The sequence below is a fragment of the Bombina bombina genome, chromosome 8 (assembly GCF_027579735.1).
Source record: "Bombina bombina isolate aBomBom1 chromosome 8, aBomBom1.pri, whole genome shotgun sequence".
Lineage (NCBI taxonomy): Eukaryota > Metazoa > Chordata > Amphibia > Anura > Bombinatoridae > Bombina > Bombina bombina.
The window spans coordinates 268598659-268612658 of NC_069506.1; the positions used below are offsets into that span (position 1 = coordinate 268598659).

The following is a 14000-nucleotide window of genomic DNA, read 5'->3' on the forward strand; positions in this document are numbered from 1 at the left end:
ACATTAACCATTTCTATGGACACATTGTGATTGTGGTAATATTGTGGCTGAGTTTTGGCAGTGATCATACTACTACTGAGGCAACATTCTTAATTAAAATAAAATGTATATGTTGCACTCTGCATATACAATTATGTAAAAGTGCTTGTTACACCTGTTGGTAGGGGACACAATATGATCTAGGTCAAATTGGTATGTGTCTAGCACAGGAGTACTTAGGGAAGGTAGCAAATTTTAAGGGGTAGTTAGTTATGATGCCTCCCCATTCCCATGCTCTATAAAAGTGTTTATTTTAAAGGGACATGAAACCCACATTTTTTCTTTCATGATTTAGAAAGAGCATGCAATTTTAAACAATTTTCTAATTTACTTCTATTATCTAATTTGTTTTATTTTCTTGATATTCTTTGCTGAAAAGCATATCTAGATAGGCTCAGTAGTTGCTGATTGGTTCCTGCACATAGAAGCCTCGTGTGATTGGCTCACCCATGTGTATTGCTTTTTCTTCAACTAAGGATATCTTAAAAATGAAGCAAAATAAATAATAGAAGTAAATTGTAATGTTGTTTAAATTTGTATTCTCTATCTGAATCATGAAGAATTTTTTTGGGTTTAGTGTCCCTTTAACTTATTTATTAATTGTAGTACAAATCAGTGATCCGTGACGATATAAACTCACACAGAACCCTTCACTAACCCTATGATTTACACACATATTTCAGAATGGAGTCATGTTTGCTCTCTTTCTGCATCTCTTTTAATAAGAAGATCAGGGGCGGAACTACCATTGGTTCAGCAGGTCCAATGGCACCAAGGCCTTGGGAGGGCCCATTAAAGTATGTGCAAAACATGTACAATCCTAATGCAGGGGAATCTTTTATTAGTGCAGCTCCAGCTATCTTTTTATACTCAAAATCATTATACAGAGCAGCATGTATATTATGTATGGTTCACTACTGACTTTCCCTTTAAAGGGGCCCAAAAAAATATTTGCACCAGGGCCCTTTGTAGAGTACACCCCCTACTGAAGAGGATTCTTTATACATTTTCATAAAATACAGAGATTTACAATAGTATTCAGAAATCAAACCTATCCAAAACTTTGGTTGGCTAAACACAATAATGTGAAAGGGCATTTTATTACTGTGCTATTGTGTTGCATATAACTATAATATAACTACAGCAGCGGGGTCATTTCCATAGCTGCAATGCACTGCTCAGAGCTAGCTGAACACATCTGATGGGCCAATAAACCAATAGCTACTTTTCAATACTCCATTGCTGCTCTTGGGCGTACATAGGTATGCTCTTCAACAAAGGATACCAAAGGAACAAAGTCAAATTAATGTAAGAAGTAAATTGGAAAGTCTCTTAAAATAAAATGGTCGGCCAGAATCATAACAGCTTAATTTTTATTTATTTATTTTTTTGTAAGATATATGCCCAAGTATCTTGTTTTACCTTAATGCTTATACCTACCACGTCTGCTGAAAGGGGTTCACATATAAATATTACACCTTTAATAAAGACGCATTTGAACATTTCTCTAGAACATTCTAACCCCCAGCATAAAAGCATAACTGATGCAATGTAGCTTCTATTAACAGTAACCCATGCCCCCAGGTCAGTAACCACACACACATATACACGTCACACCATAAGATACATGACGTCACGCCTTAGCCTTATCAAGCTCGCTTTCACGCTATGGGTGATGTCACGTATTCGTGGCCCAATCCAACGCGAGCCGGTTCCCGGGACGTGGACCAACTAGATGAGAGGCCGAAATTTCGAGTCGCACACTGAATGGTTGAAGATCAGCGTTGGACGTGACGTCAGTTACTGCCGGCAAATCCGCCAATCAGCTTGCGCCGCGTTCCGGCCTGTGCGCGATACTGCAGAGAGCGAGAGAAAGAGCAGGGTCTGCGTGAGGTGAATGCGGGGAGAGAAGAGGTTGTACTGGGAGAAATTGAAGACTGTGGGAGGTACTGACCGGAGGTTTAGGTAGAGGGCTCATGACAGAAGGATATTGCAGGAGGGGACAGACGATAGGTGCTGAGTGACACAGAGAGACCTGGGTCTGCGGGAGGTGAGAGGGTGAGAGACACAGAAGCTGTGCCAGGTTACTGACAGGAATCCGGGGAGACTGACTATTCAATGGACTTTCCAGAAAGACAGAACTTTCCAGATAATACTATCCTATGGGTTTCATTCATTAGTACATTCAGATCGTTTTTACACTTTAGTGAATCATTTGCAGACCTCAGTTTGGGTATTCTCTGGATTCTAAAATAATTTAGGTTCGTGTTGTCCTTTTTTCACATGAGGGGCCACACGGACATTTTTGGTTTGGAGCCACAGTGACATTTTTCATTTTACCACAATGACCAATCTGCAATTGCTTTGTCTGCCACAGGAAGCAATGTCTGTTAGACACCTGTTTTTTTCTAGTTCCAGGTTGATTAACATACACAATAGCTACTTGTTTGTCTCCTGTGGTTCCACATTTTCTCAGTCATTTACTGTTGGGAACATTGACTTATACAGCATTCATTTGGAAGATGTGGAGGACCAAATACAATCCACCATAGAGATACATTGTGTCCCCTGAATCTTCAGTTAGACAAGTCTTATTTAGATACTTGTTTTCAATGATTGTGGTTAGTAGGATATGGGTCATGTGTGACGTAGCAAGGAAGAGGTTTGGGATGGATAACTGGACACTAGGAACAAGGAAGTAACAGATGAGTGTAAAAACCTGGGGGAGGTACTGGCAGATGGAAATCAAGGACTGATAAGGGTCTGCCTGATGCATCTATTGATCAGCACGTGCAGATGGGTGCCAGGGTTGCAATCATGATTGATTTTACTTTGTAATGGGTTTGCCCAGCCACTGACACTAACCCTCTTTCCTCCTCTTTAGCTGCACATGGCTGGATTACAGAGTGAGGCCTGGAAAATGAGGCCATATGTTTGGGCTGCAGGAATTTTCCTCCTATTAACAGTTTTCTCCACGGAGACAGGTAAGGAGCTGAGCTTCAACCACAGAATCCACCCTTAATAGTCTATGCCAGAGATTCACATGGGTGCACTGTGTATAGCAAAACTCACTCTGCATGTGTGTATGCCAGAGAAACAGGTACTCACTTGTTTTTATGTACTCTTAAGTGTTTAAATATATACAGATATTGGCAAACATGCTTAAAGTAAAATGTATCCCTGTTTTAGTTTTAGCATTTTTCGCTGCACATACATGTGAAGCATAGCTAGACATTCTCACCAGTATTTTACATCGCTGGTCACTAATGTTTTAGTGGGTCGTAAAACCACAGCAGCAAGACCACACTATTATGAGCCCCCTCCCTCCTGTAATAGCGTGGTCTTGCTATAAAAAACAAACAAACAAGCCCTATAGAAAGACTGGTCGTTAAGAGGTTAAATACTACAGTTGGTCAGAGAGCAAGTGGGGTTGAATCATGCAGTTATGCAAATTGAGACTAAATCAAATGATACAAGCACCTTAGGCTCTCTGAGCAACTGCTGTGTTTAAAATGCTGGTGCACGGAGTATACTTAAAGGGGCATGAAACCCAGATACTTTTTTTCCCCATGATTCATATAGAGAATACAATTTTATATATTTTTTTTTCCAATTTACTTACAAATTTGCTTCCTTCCCTTATTATTCTTTGTCGAAGAGCTATGTAGGTAGGTAGTGTGCACATGCCTGGAGCCCTACATGTCAGGAAGTAGTGCTGCCAGTGCCATTTAGTGCTCTCACTGCTGCCATATAATACTGGGGACACGTGCACACTCCTAAACTTACCTTCCTGCTTTTCAACAAAGGTTAAAGGGACTTGAAACCCAAAAATGTTCTTTCATTATTCTGATAGAGGATACAATTTTAAAAAAGTTTCTGATTTACTTCTATTATCAAGTTTGCTTTGTTATCTTGTTATTCTTTGTTGAAGAGATACCTAGGTAGGTAGAGTGCACATGCCTGAGGCACTACATGACAGGAAATAGTGCTGCCATCTAGTGCTCCTGTTAATGTATAACATTGTTACAAAACTGCTACCAAGTAGTGCTGCAGACACATGCACACTCATGAACTTACCTTCATGCTTATCTTTCTGATCTAAAAATCCAATATAAAACCGTTTAAAAACTTACTTAGATGCTCCAAGTTTAGCACTGTTGATGAGGTTAGGCTGGGACACCCAGTTAAAGAGGTTGGGACATCAGGATGAGTAAACACTCCCCCTTTTCCTTAAAATTTAAATACATTAGACAAATGGGAGCAAGCTTGAATCTGTAGACATCAGTATACATCAACAACTTTGGGGCATGGTTAGGAGTCTGAAAATCAGCACAATGCTATTTAAAATAAGCAAAACTATACATTGTTACAAAAACACTCAGATGGGCTATATAAATGGATAATCTACAAAACATTTCTGCAAAAATATCTAGTGTACAATGTCCCTTTAAGTAGGGTGTAAAGTGGTTCTATAAATGCAAAGCATTATTTCAGAGGCACCTTCCTTCTTTTCCTCCATGAGTTGATTTGCTAGCCTTAAAGGGACAGTTTACCCTAAAAAAAAATTCACCTTTAATTTGTTACTAATGATTCATTTTACCTGCTGGAGCGTATTAAATTGTTTACAAATTACTCCTATACCCTTTTTATAGGACTGAAATAGCTGAATTTGCCTATGGTATCCCTACCTAAACTGAACATTTTTATATTTAAAGGGATGGTCTACTCAAGAATTTTTGTTTAAAAAGATAATCTCTATCACCCATTTCCCAGTTTTGCATAACCAACACTGTTACAACCTCTGCAGACTGCCCCCATATTTCAGTTCTTTTCTCATAAATAACTCCACGGGAGTGAGCACAATGTTATCTATATGGGAAAACATAAACTAGTGCTGTCTAGCTGTGAAATACTGTCAAAAAGATTTTTTATTATTATTATACTTTATTTATTAAGCGCCAACATATTCCGCAGCGCTGTCCATGGATACAATTAATTTAAATAAAACAATACAAGACTTGTAAGAGACAGGACAGAATTTACAAACACATACAGGATGGATTGAGGGCCCTATTCCCGTGGGAACTTACAATCTAGAAGGGTAGGAGGTTGAGAAACAGGAGGTGAGGACTGCAAGATTGAGAAGGATGTTAATACAGAGTTAGATGAGGAAAATGTTAGGTAAGTGAAATTAATTTATTATGGAGTTGGGTGGTAGGCTTCCCTGAACAGAAAAGTCTTCAGGGAACATTTAAAGGAAGAAAGATTAGGGCAAAGCCTGACAGCACGAGGGAGAGTGTTCCAGAGGGTAGGTGCTGCACGAGAGAAGTCCTGCAGTCTAGCATGAGAGGAGGTGATTGTTGTGGATGCAAGTAGCAGGTCATTGTTGGATCTTAGTGGACGGGCTGGAGTATACTTGTGTATTAGAGAGGATAGGTAGAGGGGAGCGGCGTTGGTGAGAGTTTTGTATGTAAGGGTGAGAATTTTGAATTTGATTCTGCTGTGAATGGGGAGCCAATGAAGGGACTCACAGAAAGGTGCAGCAGATATAGATCAACGGGAAAGGGGGATCAGCCTGGCAGAGGCATTTAGGATGGATTGAAGGGGGGAGAGGCGGGAAAGAGGAAGGCCAGCGAGTAGGTTATTGCAGTAGTCAAGTCGGGAGATAACAAGGGAGTGAATTATTTGCTTTGTGGTGTCAGCGCTCAGAAAAGGGCAAATTTTGGAAATATTGCGTAGATGATTGCGGCAGGATGTAGAAAGCGATTGGATATGGGGGACGAAGGATAGGTTTGAGTCAAGTGTGACTCCGAGGCAGCGGACTTGGGGCGATGAGGAAATGGTGATGCCGTCAACAGGGATAGAGAAGTCAGAAGTCGGCGTAGAGCTTGAGGGGGGATAAGAAGGAGCTCAGTCTTGGACATGTTAATCTTTAGGTGGTGAGAGGCCATCCAGGAAGAAATACCAGATAAGCAGTTGCTGACATAAGAGAGGACAGAGGGAGAGAGAGCAGGGGTGGACAGTTAGATCTGGGTGTCATCAGCATAGAGGTGATATTTGAAGCCATAACTGTTGATAAGTTTACCCAGTGAAGAAGTATAGATGGAGAAGAGTAGAGGACCCAGAACAGATCCTTGAGGTACTCCAACAGACAGAGGCATAGGAGAGGAGGAGTCGCCGGCAAATGACACAGAAAAAGACCTGTGAGAAAGATAGGAGTGAATCCAGGAAAGAGCAGTGTCACAAAGGCCAAAAGAGCTAAGGGTCTGTAGGAGGAGGGGGTGGTCAACTGTGTCGAAGGCAGCTGAGAGGTCAAGTAAGATGAGTATAGAGTAGTGGCCAATATTTTTAGCAGAGAGAAGATCGTTTGTGACCTTGGTAGGGGCAGTCTCAGTTGAGTGTTTTGGGCGGAATCCGGATTGCAGTGGATCAAGCAAGGAGTTGGCGAACAGGAAGTGGGTTAGGCGATTGTAAACTAGTTTTGATGTTAGTGGAAGCAGTGATATGGGGCGGTAGCTTTCAGCAGAATTGGGGTTGAGGGAGGGTTTTTTGAGTATGGGAGTGACTTTTGCGTGTTTGAAAGAAGATGGGAATGAGCCGGTAGAGAGAGAGAGAGGTTGAAGATGTGGGTAAGAGCAGGAGTGAGGGTGGAAGACAGGGAGGGTATTAGATGCGAAGGGATAGGGTCGAGTGGGCAGGTAGTGAGGCGTGAGGAAGATAGTAAGGAAGAAACTTCATTCTCAGTGGCTGGATGGAAGATACAGAGGGTGGCAGAGGGAGTTATTGGGCCTGTTGTTGGAATATTGCAGGTTGGTGTTAGGATGTTGCTTCGGATAGTACGTGTTTTGTTTAAGAAGTAGTCTGCCAGGTCTTGAGAACTAAAGACAGGCGGGGGTGGTGGAGCAGGTGGGTAGAGGAGAGAGTTAAAGGTGGAGAAGAGTCGTTTAGGGTTTGAGGAAAGAGTAAATATGAGAGAAGAGAAGTAAGTTTGCTTGGCTAAGTGAAGGGCGGAAGTGTATGAACAAAGAATAAACTTATAGTGCACTGAGATAAGAGGCGGCCTTCAAGGGCTTAGAAATTAGCATATGCCTACCTAGGTTTAGCTTTCAACAAAGAATACCAAGAGTATATAGCAAATTTGATGATATAAGTAAATTGGAAAGTTGTTTAAAATTGCATACCCTGTCTGAATCATGAAAGTTTATTCTTAACTAGACTGTCCCTTTAAGAATAGGCTATAAAAAAGTTGTGTAAGCATAGCCAGCAGAAGAAATTACAATCCCAGTGGTAAGTAGTTGAGATGGTAGACAAGATACGCAATTAAATGTTCATTTCCGTTGTTCTTAACAGATAAGGAAGCATTTGTGTGTACAGAAAGTGATAACATAAGTAGATATGATTTCCCTGCAAGCTCAACCCATATTAATGGGTTGTGGTATCAAAGAACAAAAACGGATATTTCATATATAAAAATAAACATAAAGAAGCACTTTATCATAAGTTTTATACTATGCTGCTGGTATAAAAAGTAATTGGAGACACATTAAGGGGGCAAAAAACAATATAACTGCATGCAATAGACACTACTATAAAGAAGAATAGGCACAGATACTGATATAAAAATCCAGTGTAAAACCTTTTAAAAACTTGCTTAGAAGCTCCCAATTTATCACTGTTGATGAGATAAGACTGGGACACCCACTGAAAGCGGCTGATAGCAGAACCTCCCCCCCTCCCCTGCATATGAAAGACCCATTATACAAACAGAAGCAATCTGAAGTCTGTATATATCAGTATACATCTAAAACTTTGTGGCTTGGTTAGGAGTCTGAAAATCAGCACAATGTTATTTAAAAATAAGCAAAACTATACATTGTTACAAAAACACTCCCAGGTAAATGGATCATCTACAAAACATTTATGCAAAGCAACATCTAGTGTACAATGTCCCTTTTAAGAGCAAGGCCTTCTGTTCTCTCCTCCTTTCAGAGTCTGTTGCGGTTATGTCTATTGATATCGGCAGTGAGTGGGTAAAAGTCGCCATTGTGAAGCCTGGAGTTCCTATGGAAATAGTCCTAAACAAGTGAGTAGTGCTGATATATTGAAAAAAATATGATGGCAAATTTCAGAAGGGGAATTGCCAAATGAGCAGCAATGTTACTGAAGTGGGTTTTACTTTTTATAATACGTTTACTTTGTTTTTTACATTTACGTTTTTAAGGGAGTCTAGAAGGAAAACTCCAGTAGCTGTTTCTCTGAAGGAGAATGAGCGTCTTTTTGGCGATAATGCACTTGGAATGGTGAGCTCTTATTTTTCACTTCCTTATAACGGGGCTTACATGTTCGGTTTCCAGAGAGAGCATCTTATTCCCTGTACTCTCCTTTCTTTAACAGGCTGTCAAGAATCCCAAGGTTACATTCCGCTACTTCCAGGACCTGCTGGGGAAGCGGGGAGAGAATCCTCAGGTGGAGGCATTCAAAACTAGGTTCCCTGATTACCAGGTGGTTAAGGATGATCGCCGAGGAACAGTCCTCTTCAAGCTGTCTGAGTGAGTGCTCTGTACCAGCCATGATAAATAGAGTGGAGTGGACTTTCAGATATATATCACCCCATACAATGTAGATCAGATCCAAGCAGAATTACATTGTTGCACACAGTATACATCGTTTGCTGATTTTGTTCTGCAGACCTCAGTGTTGGTACATCATTTTCTATAGAGGCTAGTCCTGGAATACTGATCAGTAAGGCTCTCGGTGTTATTTTGCAGCTTAGTGAATATCAATCCATTATTATGTCTCTTCTAATAGCCCTAATATAAAAGTAATCTGGATTTAAAAAGAGATAACAAAAATATAAATATTTTACAAAAAAAAATCTACAATAAAATGTTTATGAAAAGCTTTAAAGTTTAAATTGAGACTATTACAGCAAAATAATGTGCACTCTCTACTAATGCTGATTAGTTATTGGGTACAATGAGAATTAGGTAGAAATATCTATCAGCCAAATGTTTGCAGATTTGTTATCTGACTGTACAAAAATGATTGTATTTGATTTACAAAAGAAGAAAAAGTACTCAGTACAATTGCAGCGTTAATATAGAAGTCTGAAAAACACATCAGCGTTTTGAGTACTGAGGGCCGTAATTGTTGGAACATTCAGTCCTATATTATTTATATTTGCTGTCTTATTCATCCCTTTGTAGTTTTAGCACCTCACTCTCCCACTGAAATCTGCTCCTATCCTGAAAATAATCCTTGGTTTTGTTTCCTTTTAGTGAGCTCCTATATTCTCCCGAAGAACTCTTGGGAATGATGCTGAACTATTCCAGGTCTCTGGCTGAGGAGTTTGCAGGTGAATTTGAACAATATTTGAAACTAGATTGTATGTGAAAGGGACATTCTAGTGCATAAATTGCATGCTGTAATAAATAACGACATGGGGTTTTTGTATTATTAACACTGTTCAAGAGACATCCAAATGTTCTTTTAGTAGACAGAGTCTACAACTTTCCAATTTACTTCTATGTGCAGCCACCAATCAGCAGCTAAATCACAGTAGTGCATTGCTGCTTCTGAGCTTAACTGGGTCTGCTTTTCAAGAAAGGATGCTAAAAGAATGAAGAAAATCATATACTAGAATTTAAATGTAAAGTTGTTTAAATGTAATTTTGACTTTACTGTCTATTTAATCCTCACAAAGGCTTCAAAGCCACAGGACACAGCTGGTGAGCTAGTAGGCAGCATCAGTTGCATAACCCTGTTTGAAAGCAGAGCAAATCTTGTGGCTCAGAATGAGACTTTAAAGGGACAGTCTACACCAGAATTGTTATTGTTTTTAATCCCTTTATTACCCATTCCCCAGTTTTGCATAACCAGCACAGTTATATTAATACACTTTTTATCTCTGTGATTACCTTGTATCTAAGCCTGTGCAGACTGTCCCCTCATTTCAGTTCTTTTGACACTTTCATTTTATCCAATCAGTGCTGACTCCTAGGTAACTCCACGGCCGTGAGTTATCTATATGGCACACATGAACTAATCCTCTAGTTGTGAAACATGTTCAGTTTACCTAAGATTTAAATGGGACAAGACTTAGCAAAACCGAGGAGGAAACGGATTTAGATGTACTTATAGATAAGAAACAAAAATGAGTGCACAATGCAAGGCAATGTCTTCTAAGGTAGCGTTTCTCAACAGCGGTCCTCAATTACCCCCAAACAGGCCAGGTTTTCATTATAGCTGAATTAGAGCACAGGTGAAGTAATCGGCTGAAGGGTGAGAGTTGGTTAGTAACTGTTCTAAGGCAAATAAGATACTAGCATGTATTAAAAAAGGCATAGATGCCAGGGAAGAAAACCTATTCCTGACACTATACAACTCACTTGAATGACCTCACTTTGAGTTTAGAGTTAAGTTCTGGGGGTTCATTTTTAAGACGGACATTGCAGAATTAGGGCTGCAAAACTAACAAAGGGAAAATGGATTTAAACTGAGGAGAGGTTAGACAAAGTGCGGCTGTTTTCTGCAGGAGCTTGAGAGGGGGATAGGATAACTTTATACAAATATATTTAAGGGGACATGAAACACAACATTTAAGGTACCTATAAAGAGTTGATAGAAGCGCTCCTTATTACAGTTTGTGCCAAGGTCATAGTTTAAGGCTTAAACACCTTGAGGTTTTTATATTATATGTTTAGTTATGCATAATAAAACAACTTTTTAATATATTTTCATTGTTTTGTTTTGCCCCTTTTCATGTAATTTAGCTCTACAATTTGAGCAATTTCTAATTCTCACCACTTTAATAGCACCATGCTGACTTCTGCATGCAAACTCTGCTACATATCTGTTTTTTTGGCGTTATCAGATAACATCCGCAAAACAATGTATTTTATAGTAACTTTATGACTGTGGCTAGCCTTGTTGTCTGCAGACTAAAGTCCAGATTGGTTCCTTCAAATAAGGTAAATGGTGGGTAGGGTTTAGCTATTGAAAACTAAATGCAGTAAAAAGGATGTTAATTTGTTTTAAAAACATTAAGACTTGGCTGATATGTTATTCTATACAACAGAAAAGTCTTGTAATTACAAGCTCGTCACTGTCCCTTTTGTCCCTTTTTAACCCTTTCATGACCGGATTAAAAAGTCTACATTGGAACAGCGTTTCAATGTAGACAAACTGAAATCACGTGATCGTGTAAAAGATCGCAAGATTTCAATTATGGGATCGGGTCTGGGGGGGGGAACGCCCTCCAGACCGCGATCAAATCCTGCAAGCCTAGTAGGCTTCAGGACAGCCGTTTGCGATGACGTTGTATTCCGTCATAACGGCTTTAAAGCCCAGTGCCGTTGTGACAGAATACAATGGCATAACGGCATTAAAAGGTTAATCTTCAGCAACATAAACATGTTTTTAACTGTAAGAGTAATCGTTCTGGAACTTTTCCCCTAAGGCGGTTGTGACTGCCAATATCTAAGATATAGAAGGGATAGTTCAGCTTTGTAATTGAATTAATGTATATTAAATTGACAGCCTCTTAATTATAAGTCAGATGTGTTCTATATAGGTTGAGCTCAATAGAGTTTTTTTTTTTTTTTTTTTTTTTATCATCTTTTAACCTCATCTAGAATGTAATGTTTTTGTTCATTATTACAACCAAACTGAGATTGCATCCCGGAAACCTTACTTCATTTTATTAGTGCTCTAAAAATAAATGTCAGTCCAGTTACTCTCTCTTTTTTTTTTTGTCTCCTGCAGAGCAGCCCGTGAAAGATGCAGTGATCACCGTTCCTGTGTTCTTTAACCAGGCAGAGCGCAGAGCAGTATTGCAAGCAGCTAAGCTAACTGGCCTAAAGGTCCTACAGTTAATTAACGATAATACTGCCGTGGCTCTGAATTACGGAGTGTTCCGTAGAAAGGATATCAATGCAACAGCACAGGTCTGTGAATTCTAGATATCTCGCTATACAAAGATTATATGTGTCCTCTTGACACCTAAGGGCTCCATTTATCATTCATTCTCGAAATGCGTCTTTCAGTTCTATCAGTTCTCCGCAGCTCGCCTTTGGAGAGGCGCACATGTGCGACCATATTTAGCATAAAAACTATAGTATTTTAACGCCAATTTCCAAAGGAGTGATTCAGCAGATTGAAAAGTCTCTCCATTAGTATTATATATGCGCCTTATTTATCATTAGAAATACTCCCATATAGACTTGATTTTTGTATAGAACCTGTCTAACTTTTTTTTATTGAAATCTAACTTGTTTAAACCACACTTAACTGTGTATTTAATTATTCAAATACAAACCTAATTTAATTTTAATGTAATAAAATAAATATATAATTTCTTTTTAAATTATGACAAAACATGTAACTGAATACATGTAATTTAATCAATAAATGCATTTTTGGTTTTAGTCGTGTAAGAAAGCTTTATATTTTTTTACACATGCTACAATTAAAATAATAAAAACTGATGTTTTAAACAATAACACCTTTATCTTCTTCCACACCCCCAGCAGTACTTATGACTCCTATAGATATGCAAAAATGTCAGTGGTGACCCAAAATGTGTTAACTATGGACATGTCACATCTCTACTTGATATAATTTATTGTTGGCTTTAGACTGATAAGCTTGTCTTCCTTTACAAAAATAAATTAATAGGGCACCATATTTTTATTTTCAAATAATACATTTATTATAAAACCTAAAATAACAAAAAATTGTTATCTTCACATTCATCGATTTAAAATGTTTATTATTAAAAGAAAATTTACATCATTGATTCATATTTCATTCTTCATTCTTATAGCTGCCAAAATTAAGAAATACTCCATCTATACTCCATCTTCTCTTGCAAAAAAAGTGGAGTAAATTCAATGTTCTCCACAGTGGTTATGGAGAACTTTCATGATCGTATTTGTAGGAGAATTTTAGGTTCTCCTAAGGTGCAAAATAATGGTAAATCTGAATTTCTGCGATTAGTCAGGCGTATTTTTAAAAATACGACAAAAAGGGCATTTTTTGTGCTTTCTTTGGCGCACATATGCGCCTAGGCGAGAGAGAATAGAGTGGGAGAATTTTGTGGTCGTATTTGCTTATTTTTAGGCATATTTTGCTTTGATAAATAGGAGAACAATTCCGACAGCGTATTTGTAGGCGTAAATGTGGGAGAATTACGATAAATGAAGCCCTTAATGTACTTTTTTTTTTTTACAACATTTATAACAGAACACCTATATTATTTGCAGTATATTTAGAATTTCAAATTGTTTTATGGACTTTTAAAAATATTGATTTCCCAACACCCCACCCCCAAAGTCAAAAAATTAATAAATTGCTCAAGGAGGCCATTAAAAGGTTTTCGTTTTTTTACAATACATGTAAAGCATAAAAATATATGTTTAAACCCTTATTATTCTATCCAGGTAATTTGGCAAATTACACTTTTTCACATACAGTACATGTTACGTGCCTTAATAGGACCAGTCAATAGTATAGGATCTGCACATAAATAGGTGTATTATAGACAGTCAATCATTTTGAGACCTACTTGGCTGAAAAAGGAAGTATATTTATTGGGAACAAGTGTTTTGAAAATGTATATCGTTTCCTTGTCCCCTTAAGTCACGTGGTGTCAGTATACAATCGCATATAGGTATTTGCGATTTGAGCATAGTACGCATGCACTAACTGGCCGGTGACGTCACTGCTGACGTATTTGGCGACCTGTGAACGCGCTATCGTGCACATAACAGAAGGATTGACAGCGGCGGGTCATGTCTCAGTCTGGAAGAGCCTAGGTTAAAAACAACTGTTTGTTTGTCAGACTCAGCAGCACTGAAGGCAGACTGCCGCTCGCTCCTCCTAACCTACCTGTCTGTCCTTAGTTGTCTGAGTCAGTTTCACTCTCAATGTCTCTGTGGGGTGACCCCAGTCACCCCACAGAG

The 14000-nt window shown here is 38.8% G+C and overlaps 1 protein-coding gene across 4 annotated transcripts in view; it reads left to right on the plus strand.

The window, feature by feature from the left end:
- The first annotated feature begins 1861 nt into the window (after positions 1-1861).
- HYOU1 (hypoxia up-regulated 1) overlaps positions 1862-14000 on the plus strand; it is a 53602-nt gene continuing 41463 nt past the window's right edge. The window contains exons 1-7 of one of the 4 annotated variants that reach the window (XM_053691299.1): positions 1862-1932; positions 2924-3023; positions 8029-8122; positions 8261-8339; positions 8434-8588; positions 9318-9394; positions 11803-11984. In XM_053691299.1, the coding sequence (XP_053547274.1) occupies positions 2930-3023; positions 8029-8122; positions 8261-8339; positions 8434-8588; positions 9318-9394; positions 11803-11984 (681 nt within the window). In that variant the 5' untranslated portion in view covers positions 1862-1932; positions 2924-2929. Of the gene's footprint in view, positions 1986-2528; positions 2661-2923; positions 3024-8028; positions 8123-8260; positions 8340-8433; positions 8589-9317; positions 9395-11802; positions 11985-14000 lie in introns of those variants that run through there. The other 3 variants (XM_053691300.1, XM_053691301.1, XM_053691298.1) reach the window with 3 other exon arrangements.